This window comes from Symphalangus syndactylus, chromosome 3, assembly GCF_028878055.3.
Source record: "Symphalangus syndactylus isolate Jambi chromosome 3, NHGRI_mSymSyn1-v2.1_pri, whole genome shotgun sequence".
NCBI classification, from domain to species: domain Eukaryota; kingdom Metazoa; phylum Chordata; class Mammalia; order Primates; family Hylobatidae; genus Symphalangus; species Symphalangus syndactylus.
This window is the reverse complement of record NC_072425.2, coordinates 9,638,879-9,652,785: the sequence shown is the minus strand read 5'-3', so window position 1 is coordinate 9,652,785 and position 13,907 is coordinate 9,638,879. Positions and strand designations below refer to the sequence as shown.

General features: G+C 54.7%; 1 protein-coding gene across 2 annotated transcripts in view; it reads left to right on the top strand.

The window, feature by feature from the left end:
• OLFM1 (olfactomedin 1) overlaps positions 1 to 13,416 on the top strand; it is a 34,535-nt gene extending 21,119 nt beyond the window's left edge. For both annotated transcript variants that reach the window (XM_055270435.2, XM_055270434.2), the window contains exon 6: positions 11,743 to 13,416. In XM_055270435.2, coding sequence (XP_055126410.1) covers positions 11,743 to 12,417 — 675 coding nt within the window. In that variant the 3' untranslated portion in view covers positions 12,418 to 13,416. The remainder of the gene's footprint in view (positions 1 to 11,742) is intronic.
• The last annotated feature ends 491 nt before the right edge of the window (positions 13,417 to 13,907 follow it).

Below are 13,907 nucleotides of genomic sequence, written 5' to 3'. Positions count from 1 at the left end.
AAGCGAGCACCCTCTGAAGGCTCTCGCTGGAGGAGGGAAGCTGTCAGGGCTTCGCTGTCCCTTGATTTGCAAACTGACCTCTGGCTGCCAGAGTGGGCATTTCTCACCCAGCCCCCTCTTCCTTCAGGGGCTTACAGGACACTTAGAAAATAAACACTTAAAAACAAACAACCCAGCTCTGCCGTGGGCCGACTGAGAAAAGCCCTTTGAAATGTGAGATCCTCGAAGCTTTATCTGGAGAGGGTTTGATGGAAGGGATGGACCCAGCTCTCTCCCCTCCCATTTCTGATCTCTTTGCCTCCCTCCTTCACCATTGCCACCATTTCCACAAAATCTCTTATATTTAAAACATGGGCGGCACTGCCTCCAGCACACTCCTTCCTTCCAGGAAGACGGCTGGGGCGGGGAGAGGGACTGGCAGGCCTGCTAGAGCCTGTTGCATGTGTCTTGATCCCCTGGCCTCGCATGGGAGTGGCCCCTGTCCCCATCTGGAGGGGCTGGCCACACTGCAGAGCTGGGATACAATTCGTGTTGGGTGTTTGTCAGGGAGAAGGTTTTTCTTTCCTGTTTTCTAAATCATGACAGCCGAGGCTCGGAAGTTTTCTAACAATTTAATTAGCTGTGAAGACTCCGACCACTCTTTTATTCCACGTCCCACCTGGAAAACCCCACTTATGTTCAGAGTTAGGAACTTGCTTCTGCCACAAATGTTGCCGATAATGATCATAATACAGAAGAAAACAAGGTGATGCTGGCAGGCACTTAGAAAGCAGGGCCGGGCGCAGTGGCTCACACCTGTCATCCCAGCACTTTGGGAGGCTGAGGCGGGTGGATCACCTGAAGTCAGGAGTTTGAGACCATCCTGGCCAACATGGGGAAACCCCATCTCTCTAAAAATGCAAAAATTAGCCAGGCGTGGTGGCATGCACCTGTAATCCCAGCTACTCGGGAGGCTGAGGCATGAGAATCGCTTGAACCTGGGAGGCAGAGGTTGCAGTGAGCCGAGATCACACTACTGCACCCCAGCCTGGGTGACAGAACGAGGCTCTGTCTCAAAAAAAAAAAAAACACACAAAAAGCGAGTGGGTCCTGTGTGCAGGTGCTGTCCAAAGCACTTGCTCTTCATGCATTAACTCCCTTAATAGCAGGGGGAAGGACAGGGCCTTAATGCGGCCATCTGCATGCCCTTCCTGGTTTGTCCTCCCTGGGACCTTCCAGCATCGGGGTCATCGGCATCTCAGTGTGGATGACAAGACTGTGTTCTCACCCCCAGAGGCAGAAGGGTCTCAGGATGGTGGAGTGCCTGTCTGCAGCATGCACTGACACTCCAAGCTGAGTCCCTTTATACCACCCTCCCTCTACAAGTGCCCTTCCCACACCTCCCCGCAATCTGGCCCACCCCACCATGCAGAGCAGGAAAACCACCCCACAAACCCACGCTGGCCACGTTGAGATCTGTGAGCAGGAAGCAGTCACCTCGCTGCTGCAGAGGGCAACCCCAGGGCTGGACTGCTCTGTCTGTATCTAACACCCCCCAGGGCTGGACTGCTTTGTCTGTACCTTACACCCCCCGGGACTGGACTGCTCTGTCTGCATCTAACGCCCCCCAGGACTGGACTGCTCTGTCTGTATCTAACACCCCCCAGGACTGGACTGCTCTGTCTGCATCTAACGCCCCCCAGGACTGGACTGCTCTGTCTGTATCTAACACCCCCCAGGACTGGACTGCTCTGTCTTCATCTAACGCCCCCCAGGACTGGACTGCTCTGTCTGTATCTAACGCCCCCCAAGACTGGACTGCTCTGTCTGTATCTAACGCCACAGTTGTGTGCCTCTTGACTTCTGTTTTTGTATCACCTTCCTTTGTCATAGGGAGCACTAGTCAAGTTATCGTTTTTCTAGGTACCAAGGATCTGGGGCTCCTGAAAGCCCTGGCTGTTTGCTTTGCGCAGCACAGCGAGGGTGTGGGTTCGCAAAGCTGTCGCAGTGCTGATGGATGCTTTTGATCATTAGGCATCTATTTTCTGCTTGATGACTGGATTGCCCTTCAGGAAAAGAAGTTTTGGTGGTGGGTAGAGTGTGGGGAGAAGAAGCCCCAGGAGAAGGGATCCCTGGCAAGGGGGTGGGGGAGATGGGTGCTGGGGCTGGCAGAGGAACCACCGGGGGCCTGCTCAGAGCACCCTCTGCCACAGCCATTCCAAGCCATACGCTCAGCACAGCCTCCAACTCCCAGCGTGCTAAGTGACATGTCCCCAGGTCCTGCCATTGATCTAGGCCAGCCGTGGTTTGTTTGTTTTGATCTTTTCCAATCTCCCATTCAGTTTTGATCACACACACAGGAGACCAATAACTCGCTCCAAAAAAAGGAAAAAGAAATCAATGTCGGCGGCTTCAGTGCAGGCTGCCATGGAGGGCATCATAAGACGGGTGTGGCCAAGGGCAGAGGGGAGAAGTACAATGGGACTGCCTAGGAAAGAGCCCGGCTCAGGGGGACCTGCAGAATCTCTGTGTTCATGTGACCACAGGAGGGACGGTCCTGAGCCAGCTTGCAGGGCCTCGCTAAGCTGTCAGAACAAGGTTAGCTTGGGACGCCTTTGCATCAGGCCTTTCTCGATTCATTTATTAAGCACTGACTGTATGCCCGGCCTGTGCTGAGCACTGAGAACCCCCCAGTGCTTCTCAGCAGGGAGCCACCCCTGCACTTCCCAGGGCGCTGGGCCCCAGAGCCCCTCCTTTCCTTCCCACCCATCCCATTGCCTCAGTGTTGGAGGAGGGAAGGGCTGTGTGGAGGTTGGCCAGCTCTCAACCTGATGCATGAATGCCCTGCCAGGCTGTGTTCCCGCCCACTGGGAGACCACATGAGTTCTGGGACCCCTTCCCCAGCTCGGAGGTTCCTGGCCTGCTCTGACCATGGGCTGCCTTCCAGAGCCCGACATCTGCCTCCTCCTTTCTGACCCACTTCCTATAAAAGTCTCAGGTCAGCTCACATCAGACACCAGACACCAAAAAGGGGGGCAGCGCTACTCCCACCACCCCAGGAAGTTCATATTCGAAGGGGTGATATACTTAGGAAAACTGTCATTTTACAAACAGCAGCGAGCTTAGCTTAGCGTTTCAAAGTCCTTTCCCATCATCTAAACAGCGTCAAGGCCATCTAGATATTTTATAAGGATCCTACGGAATCTTTTTTTCCAGAAGGTGGAAATGCATAAAACCGTGTGGGTGCAGGCAGTGGTCAGGCCACCGCCAGTGGTGCAATAAACATCAACGTCCCTTCAAATCACTTCTCGGTGTGAGAAGGGACGTTCCCAGGACCGAGAATCGTTGTGTGTTCCCCTTCAGCCTTCACTCCCCAAGTGGAGCCTCCAGCAGAAACTGCCAGCATCCCCACCTCTTTCCCATCACCCATTCAGCTATGGCCCCCTTTAGAGCGTCTTTTCCAGCAGCCCAGGCTCCTTGATGTTAGCAATTCTGTGAGGAGGACATGTGACAGATGCTCGCCAAACCAAAGAGAAGTGCCAATGCAGGCCCAAGTCCCTACGCCAAGACCCTTTAAATAGCATCCGCTTCCCACTTCCTGGGGGCTGCATCAGAGGCGTTTGGGACAGCTGTGCCAGATCCGTGCCCATCGTCCAGCTCTACCCTGAACCGAGAGGCCCTCTTCACTGGGAAGCTGATGAAAGTAATCAGGACAGTTAGGAAAATCCCACATTCTCAGTAAACTGCACCACATATGGCTGAAATGTGGTCCAGAGGTTCAGCCAGCCAGTTTTTCTTATATGGGAAGCTGTGTTGGGCCTCAGTTTCGGAGAAGCCTGGTCCCGTGAAAGCATGGTATTTACAAACACATTGCGTGTTTGCGTGAGAAGGAAGAATCCACCCATTGCTTTATTTTATGTTTTCCGACAAAGAAACCCTCATGGGTTGGGGAGGAGATTTGGGCAGGAACTTGGGGCCTTCCAGCCTGTGTCGTCGAATTAGAGTGAGGCTGTGCTCGGGGCAGGGTGGCCTCACTCACCGTCTGGCCACAGGCTCTCAGGGACTTAAGCGCACGACTCATTGAACTAGAGAAGGATGATCAGTGTGCAGAGACCCCCACGACCCCCAGGAGGCCTGAGTCCAGCCCTGACCCCCTGCTCTTCCTAGGTCTCGGGGCCGGGAATCTGACCTTTCCTGCCTGTGCTGAGGGTGGGTGTGTTGCAGAGCTGTTGGGGACATCAGATGTTACCAGTGAGCTCCTGTGTGGGGTCCCTGTGGGTGGTGTGGTTCAGAGCTGGGTACAGAGGTTCAGAGCTGCTCCACACTGGAGTCTGCATCTCTCTGCTGCTCCTCCCAGCTCTGTGACCTCTGGGATATTCTTTCTTTTTTTTTTTTTTTTTTTTTTTTGAGACAGAGTCTTGCCCTGTCGCCAGACTGGAGTTTAGTGGTGCAATCTCAGCTCACTGCAACCTCCGCCTCCCAAGTTGAAGCAATTCCCCTGCCTCAGCCTCCTGAGTAGCTGGGATTACAGGCGCACACCACCACTTCCAGCTAATTTGTGTGTGCGTGTGTGTTTTAGTAGGGACAGGGTTTCACCATGTTGGCCAGAATGATCTCCATCTCCTGACCTCATGATCCGCCTGCCTCAGCCTCCCAAAGTGCTGGGGTTACAGGCGTGAGCCACCGCGCCCGGCCAGGACATTCTTAACCTTCTGTTCCTCAGGGTCATGATCAGAAAGGGCACACCTGCACAGGGGGCTCTCAGCGTATGCGGTGGCGGCAGCACCAGTGGCTCTAATACACCAGATTTCACCCCATGGCACACAGCAGGCCGTCCAGCTGTGAATAAAGAGCAGTTAGGTCAGGGAGGGACATGCACTGGCTGCTGATCTGCCAAGAGGGCTCCATGGACAGACAGCACCAGGGGCCACCCACCCTGTGGGGCTCTCAGTTGGGAGAGGCACCTGCAGAAGAGTCTCTGGTCTCTGCTGTCCCTGTTCCCTCCAGGCTGCACTGGCCTTCTTTTCCCAGAATGTTCTCTCTGGTCTCCCGTTCCTATGCCTGGGGAACCCCAAGATTCTTCCAGCACGAGGATTTTTGCATGGAGCCATGGCCCCTCATGAGGTCAGAAGCTTTGGGAGGACAGGGCCTGTGTCCCCAGCACCTGGAAAATAGGAGATGAATGGTGGCCCTTGGTGGAGCTTGGGGCCCAGCCTTGGGGCTCTGTGTAGCCAAGACCCGGAGCAGGATGGCCAGCCAGCCATGCACACCTGCTTTCAGGCACCATTCTCCCAGTCGGAGGGTGACCCGTCCACCCAGTCTGCACAGGGCCACTCTTGGACAGGTGTCTTCTGGGCCACTGTGGATGCCTTGACACTGGAGAGCTCAGCAGCAGGGACTCGTGTGGACACCGTGGTGCTCCTGGGAGGACGGCAGCATGAGAGCTTGCCTTCTGCAGGGGCACAGACAGGGGCCACCACATGGGGTCGCCAAGTGAGATTGGGATAGGGTCCCTGAGGGGGATGAGGAGAGGCCATGGCAGGAGGGAGAAGGTCATTGCTGGGGGTGTCCAGGGATGAGCAGGTTCGGGGAACCACTGTCTCCTTCACAGATGAAAGCCACTTTGTGGGGTGGGGGAGGGCAGCCTTGGGAACCTGGGTGGAAGCAAGCTGTGTCCGGGTCAGGGCAGGCTTTGAATGTGCTGTGTGCAAGATCCAGACCAGCGTGCACGCTTCCTAATGCACAGAGCAGGTGGCAGCCAGCACAGCTGGCCATGTGACCCTGAGAGAGGCCTTCCTTCTCTCTGGGCCTCTCTGAATTGGGGATGTGGGGATGGAGTCCCTAAGCCTCTGTGATTCTGTGGAGGGATGGGTGTCACGGCCTGTCTCGCTGCATCCTGGGCTAGTCTGGAGGCCAATCCCCCTGTGGTCTCAGTTTTCAGATGGGGTGACCCTACCGCTACGTCCCCACAGGTGGTCTTACGGCCTTCTTCCTTTGGATGGTGCCTGGGCCTGGTGAGCTCCAGCAGGCTCTGAGGGCCATGTCTAGCTTACCCAGAACCACAGGCCACTCGAGTCCTGGGCTATAAATGATGATAGCTGCCATTCATCGAACCACTACAGGTGGCAGGTCCCCACAGGACCTATTTTACAGCAGAGGGAACTGAGGCACAGAGAGGGGTGGAAACTCCCCAGGTCTCACTGGAGACTGGTGGTGGCTGGCAGTGGAGGCGCTTCTTGGTGCCGCATTAACAGGAGTCCAGCCACATGGACACCCCTCACTCTCTGGGATCCACAAAGCAGTGCCTGGGAGGCCAGAAAGCTTTGGCAGACCCACGGTGTGCCCTGAGCTGAGTGGGGGTGCTGGGTCACAGTGAGGCAGCAAGGCCTCCCCTCCAGGCTCACAGTCAGGTGGGGGACACATGCCTGATGCCCCAGCACATGGATGTGGAAGCCCAAGAGGTGCCCTGTGGCTGCTGCAGGCTGCGCCACAGCCTGGGGGGCACCACAGGGGCTCACTGCCACCCAGTGCTGGAGGCTGGAAGCCCCAGACCAGGGCACCTGCAGGGCTGCACTCTGAAGATGCCAGGGGAGGACCCTCCTGCCTCTTCTCGTGGCTCCAAGTGTTCTTGGCTGTGGGTGCATCACTCCAGTCTCTGCTTCCGTCTTCACATGGCTCCTCCCTGTGTCTGTGTCCCCTCTTCTGTCTCTTATAAAGACACTTGTCACTGGATTTAGAGCCCCCACCTTCATCCAGGACAAGCTCATCTTGAGATTTTTTTTTTTTTTTTTTTTTTTTTGAGACAGTCTCACTCTGTTGCCCAGGCTGGAGTGCAGTGGTGCGATCTCGGCTCACTGCAAGCGATTCTCCTGCCCTAGCCTCCCGAGTAGCTGGAATTACAGGCACGTGCCACCATGTCCGGCTAATTTTTGTATTTTTAGTAGAGAAGAGGTTTCACTGTGTTGGCCAGGTCTCGAACTCCTAACCTCGTGATCCGCCCACCTCAGCCTCCCAGAATGCTGGGATTACAAGCGTGAGCCCCCACGCCCAGCCGAGATTCTTAATCCTATCTGCAAAGACCTTTTTCCCAAATAAGGTCCCATTTGCAGGTCCCAGGATGTGGACCTGTCTTCTGGGGGCCACTATTCAGTCCACTACAGAGTGGACACCTGCCTGCCTGGGGGTACAGGGGTTTAGGAAATACCTCCCGAGGGGGTGAGTGTGCCCTGGGGCAGGCATGGGAACGGGGCGGAGGGGCAGCTCCCGCAGGCACAGAGGCAAGAGATGGAAGCTCTGGGACTGAAGGATGTGACTGGGCAGCCTGGGGAGGGAGGGAGAGGCTGGCTGGGCAGCAGAGTTTGGAATTTGGGATCAGGAAGGGTGTGTACAGGGGACTGGGTAAGGGACAGGCTGGACTGGCATTCTGGAAGGTTCACACAGGCCACACCAGAGCTGCAGAGGCCAGGAGGGAGCTGTCAGCACCACTGAGGAATGAGGCAGCGGGAACCAGGCCCCAGACAAGGATTATTCCCGTGTGCATGGGGAACAGCCCTCTTTGCATGCGGCACAGTGTGGCCCCCGGGGCTGATGTCATCCAAGCCCCCCACCCACCCCTGCACTATGGCAGGAAGGATGAGGCCAGGCAGGAACAGCAAGCTTCTCCCTGCAAATGCGTCCACCCTATTTGGGACAATTTCCCCGCTGGAGCTCAACACACACAGATCCTTTCCTCAAGACCGCTAGGGCCACAAAACGTCAAGGGTGAATGTACTTCTTTGTAATTCAGCCCTGCTGGGAAAGAAATACCCTCTATTGTGGGAGCCTCCGAGATCTTCAGCCAGGGCTGCCATCTTTACCTTCCTACACACTCACCACTCAGGTCTGCAGCTTCAGGCCGAGCCTTCAAACCCACGTCCACATCTGGGTTGCATCTGTCAGAAGAGGGAGGAGGCTGGCAAAGCCTCACCTGGCCAGGCCCTACTTCCCCAGCACAGGGACAAGATTGCCTGCCCAAGGTCAGGCCTGGTGGCTGACGCAGGGACAGAGGGTTTGCCCTCCAGGTTCCCCTGGGGGCAGAAAGGATAAGTGGACGGAGGGAAATGGGCCATTTACCTGGTAGGTTCATGGCGTGGACAGCAGCACGTCAGGGCTTTTCAGCCTCACCCACTGACATGTGGGACTGGATCATGCCTTGTTGCGGGGGGCTGTCGGTGTGTGGGGATGGGTAGCAGCACCCCTGGCTTCTGCCCCTAGATGCCAGCAGCACTTTCCCCCCCTTCCCAGTCAAGACAATCCAAACCGTTTCTGGGCATGGCCAGTGCCCCCATGGCAGATCACCCCTGGCCAGAGCGGTGGTTTCAAGCTCAGGGTTTGGAGTCCCCTCCTGGCCCTGACCACTGGAAAGTCACCAAACCTCCCTGGCCTCCATTTTCTAGGCTAAAAATGGGGTGATCACGGCTCCCTGGGTGCACGGGCTCATGTGATAATTGAAGGTAAGAGATGATGCCAGCGTCCGGCGCAGTGAATGCCCTGAGTAAGGGCACACAAGTGACCTGGCATCCAGGCAGCCTGGTTCCGCTCTTGGCCTTTTGCTGGGTGCCCTTGGGTCTTTTTGGAAAGAACGATAGGTCCTGCCTGGAGGCACAAGTGCTCAATCTCCCTAAAAGCTGGTACTGTATTTGGGGCCCCAGAGAGGAAGCTAGCAGGCATTGATGGGATTTGATCTGAGCCTTGGGACTTGGAGAAAGGGGAAGAAAAAGGCCTTTCAGATGAGAAGGTTGAGAGAATGAACTCAGAGGAGAGGGCCTACTGTGAAGCACGGGGCTCCTTATCCCAAGGCCTTTGGGGTTCCGTGTGCCTCTCTTTGCATGAGTGCCTTCCCATTGGTAACTGGATCTCAGCCTCGAAGGAGTTTTTACCCCACAGAAACTGGCGAACGCTCAGAGCGGCCTCCCCTGAACCCTGCCTGAGCACCGTGTGCCGATTCTCCCTCCCGCCCCCAATTACATCTTCAGAGTGCTGTGCCCTGTGTCCGATTTGCCGGTGTACTGGAAGAGAAAGTGATTTAAAAATCCTTAGCAACTTGATGCTGGTGTCTCTCCGTTCTGCCCATGGGAAGGAGGCTCTGGACCCAGGGTACAGGGGTGAGTCACCCTGGGTCCCCGCGATCAAGGGCTTGTTTGTGGGGGTGATGTGTGAACACAGTCAAAGGTGTTCTGTGTGCTGCGATGGCAGGGGTGGTTCCCCTCCAGGCAGGTCAGGAGAGGGCTTGGGGAGGAATGGTATTCGATGTGAGTTTCAGAAGCAGTGAGCTCCCTGTCTGATGAGATAGCCAAGCAAAGAGGGGGCAAGAGGGCAGCTCTGTGGCAGTGTCATTAAGGGGGTTTCAGCGCACGGCCCCATTCCATCCAATACCCCTCCCAGTTCTAATCTGTGACCCATATCGTTGAGGTTTGGTCTGTGAGAGGCTAAGGATAATAGCCTCGAATGAGGCCCAGCTGAAAAAAAAAAAAAATCTCATTAAAAACAAAAAGCGCATCTGCCTATAAGTATCTGAATGGATGTCTTGAGAAGAAGGTTATAATTTTTTTTTAATTTTTAGCGCATGTGTAATGCCAAGCCTGAAAGCTCCCTCATCCCTAGTCTCCTGCAGCTCCAGAGCGCTCGATGGATAAAGCAGCTGTCTCATTGCCAGACAGATGCATGCAGAGCGGCACCAGCCTGCCAGACTCCCTCTGCCTAACTGCGTTGCTTTCTACTTTGCTCCCACATTGGTTGGAAAATGACTAAAGCATTTTGCGCAAAGTCCAGACAGTTCTCAAGTCAACTGGCATTTCATTGGAAATCTCTTCTTCTGTAACCCCAAACTTGGGCCATTACTGGATTTGCTATCTTGGTTGATTTCGACAACGAGAGCCTTCTTCAAAGCCCATATTCTTCTCAGAGAGGCACTTTCCCTGGATTAGGGGTGACAATGAGTGATTACACTCACAGCATCCCAAATGCCAAATTAATGATGTTCCGCCCTGCAGACAGGATGACTCAATCCGTGCTGCAGCGATGGCCTGGTGGGAGGAGAGGCCTCAAGCATGGTGTCTCGTTGGGATATGGGAGCTGCCCCTTCCTGGTGACTTTGAGAGTTGATCCTCACTGCAGACAAGAGCTGCCCGGGGCTGTGAGCATTTGCCCTCGGCTAGGCCAGGCGGCTGTGCCCCTTCGAAGGCCCCCTTTAGCTGTGGGTTCTGTACTGAAGGAGCTCCTTTCTTGCACATGTGTGTATGACCCCCACTATGGGCCAGGCCCCTGGCTGAGGGTACGGCAGTGAACAGATAGGTGCAGCTGCTGCCCCACAACCTGGTGTCATCCCAAGCAAGCAGAGGGCAGGATTAGGGGCGAATGGCTGCACGTATACGCCTGTGTGCTCCCATCCCACCTTCCCGCTAGATTCTTTCTTCAAACTGTGTGTTCCCATCCCACCTTCCCGCTAGACCCTTTCTTCAAACTGGGCCATCCTTTCTCTGATAGCACAATAGCTGTGTCTCCTTTTGAGGAGTGTGCTGGGTTTGGAGGTAGGACGTGGCACCCTTTGGTTGTGACTACTCTTTCCTGGCTCTCTGGGTTTGGAGGGAGGACACGGCATCCTTTGGTCGTGACTACTGTTTCCTGGCTCTTTCAGCTCCTTCTCCTGAGGCCCAGGAAATTCCAAGTCGGGGAACAGCTTCCTGCCCAAGGAACAGCTTTCCACACAAGCCTGTTCCGCCCCACTTTGGAAGTGCTCACTGGGTCTTTGGAGTACTTACTGGATCTTTGGAGTGCTCACTGTGTCTTTGGAGTACTCACTGTGTCTTTGGAAGTGCTCACTGTGTCTTTGGAGTACTCACTGTGTCTTTGGAGTGCTCACTGGGTCTTTGGAGTGCTCACTGGGTCTTTGGAGTGCTCACTGGATCTTTGGAAGTGCTCGCTGGATCTTTGGAAGTGCTCACTGGGTCTTTGGAAGTGCTCACTGGGTCTTTGGAGTACTCACTGGGTCTTTGGAAGTGCTCGCTGGATCTTTGGAAGTGCTCACTGGGTCTTTGGAGTACTCACTGGGTCTTTGGAAGTGCTCGCTGGATCTTTGGAGTGCTCACTGGGTCTTTGGAGTGCTCACTGGGTCTTTGGAAGTGCTCACTGGGTCTTTGGAGTACTCACTGGGTCTTTGGAAGTGCTCGCTGGATCTTTGGAGTGCTCGCTGTGTCTTTGAAGTGCTCGCCGTGTCTTTGGAGTGCTCACTGGTTCTTTGGAGTACTCACTTGGTCTTTGGAAGTGCTCACTGTGTCTTTGGATTACTCACTGGTTCTTTGGAAGTGCTCGCTGGGTCTTTGGAAGTGCTTACTGGGTCTTTGGAGTACTCACTGGGTCTTTGGAGTGCTCACTGGGTCTTTGGAAATGCTCACTGGTCCTTTGGAGTACTCACTGGGTCTTTGGAAGTGCTTACTGGGTCTTTGGAAATGCTCACTGGGTATTTGGAGTACTCACTGGGTCTTTGGAAGTGCTTACTGGGTCTTTGGAGTACTCACTGGGTCTTTGGAAGTGCTCACTGGGTCTTTGGAGTGCTCACTGGGTCTTTGGAAGTGCTCACTGGGCCTTTGGAGTACTCACTGGGTCTTTGGAGTACTCACTGGGTCTTTGGAAGTGCTCGCTGGGTCTTTGGAAGTGCTCACTGGGTCTTTGGAGTACTCACTGGGTCTTTGGAAGTGCTCACCACCGGGTCTGCTCTCTCCACAGGTGTGGTACATGGATGGCTATCACAACAACCGCTTCGTACGTGAGTACAAGTCCATGGTTGACTTCATGAACACGGACAATTTCACCTCCCACCGTCTCCCCCACCCCTGGTCAGGCACGGGGCAGGTGGTCTACAACGGGTCTATCTACTTCAACAAGTTCCAGAGCCACATCATCATCAGGTTTGACCTGAAGACAGAGACCATCCTCAAGACCCGCAGCCTGGACTATGCCGGTTACAACAACATGTACCACTACGCCTGGGGTGGCCACTCGGACATCGACCTCATGGTGGACGAGAGCGGGCTGTGGGCCGTGTACGCCACCAACCAGAACGCTGGCAACATCGTGGTCAGCAGGCTGGACCCCGTGTCCCTGCAGACCCTGCAGACCTGGAACACGAGCTACCCCAAGCGCAGCGCCGGGGAGGCCTTCATCATCTGTGGCACGCTGTACGTCACCAACGGCTACTCGGGGGGCACCAAGGTCCACTACGCATACCAGACCAATGCCTCAACCTACGAGTACATCGACATCCCCTTCCAGAACAAATACTCCCACATCTCCATGCTGGACTACAACCCCAAGGACCGGGCCCTGTATGCCTGGAACAACGGCCACCAGATCCTCTACAACGTGACCCTCTTCCACGTCATCCGCTCCGACGAGTTGTAGCTCCCTCCTCCTAGAAGCCAAGGGCCCACGTCCTCACCACAAGGAAACTCCTGTGAAACCGCTGCCAAAAAGATACCAATAATACTAACAGTACCAATCTCAAAAAATCATCAGCAGTGCGGATTCTGACATCGAGGGAAGGCATTACCTCATGTTTCTCCCTTTCGAGCCGCTGGGCCACAGACGTCGGAAGAAACTCCCGTATTTGCAGCTGGAACTGCAGCCCACGGCGCCCCGGTTTTCCTCCCTGCCCTGTCCCTCTCTGGTCAAACAACATACTAAAGAGGCAAGGCAATGACTGTTGGCCAACTCTCACCGGGGAACAACCCACTGTTAGGATGGCATGAACATTTCCTTAGATCGTGGTCAGCTCCGAGGGATGTGGCGTCCAGGCTCTTTGAGAGCCGTGGGCCGCACCCGGCCGTAGGCTAGTGTAACTCGCATCCCATCACAGTGCCGTTTCTTGACTGTGTTGCTGTCTCTTAGATTAACTGTGCTGAGACTCCACGTAGCTCCTGGACCTGTGTCTAGTACATACTGAAGCGATGGTCAGAGTGTGTAGAGTGAAGTTGCTGTGCCCACGTTGTTTGAACTCGCGTATCCCCATAGATATATTGTGCAACGTTCTTCTGTTATTCCCTTGAGGTGGTAACTTCGTATGTTCAGTTTATGCAATGATTGTTGTAAATGCAATGCCGTAGTTTGGATTAATAAGTGGATGGTTTTTGTTTCTAAAAAGAAAAAAAAAATCAGTGTTCACCCTTATAGAGACATAGTCAAGTTCATGTTGATAATAATCAAAGGAATTACTCTCTTCTTGTTAAATTAGCTAAATCATATAACCGCAGATAGGAAGGGCTCGCTTAGGGAAACTTTGGTTTCCGACGGGACAGGAAAGTCATACGGGCAACAGTGTGCAGAAAGTACATTTTTTAAGTAAAAAACAGGCGAACTTTGTACTATCCAATTATCTAAGGAACAATAAAAACGTTAGGAGATCTTGTTGCTTCACTTGTCATTTCTGAGAGTTTTAAAAATGACCGAGACTTCCAGGTCCTTGCAGATGGATTCCTGGGTTTGAGTGGCCCTTTGAGAAAGGGAAATAAATCCTTTCTTTCGGAAGAGGGCACAGACAGGTCCCTGTTGGATCTCCAACCTCCCATCCCCCCAGCCTGGAGAAGCAGCTTAGAATCTACCCGCTGCCCCTTAGGTGACTCTGGGGCGCTACTCCAACTTGGGGCTGTGTGCCAGGGACCCCACCCACACCCCACCTCCTCCCTGCTCTCCCTCCACAGACACCGCTGGAGGGGGCCTGGGGTGGCACCCACTTTAGACAGCCCTGGCGTGGTGGGCAGAGACCCTGCTGAGGAAAAGTTCACTCATCTACGGCTGCAGCAGGCCCTGGAGGTGAGTGACAGCCCTCTCTGGGACCCGTATCTCCCCAGGCCTTGGAGACCGTGGCCAGGTGTGTGCAGCCCTTGGCAACCCTG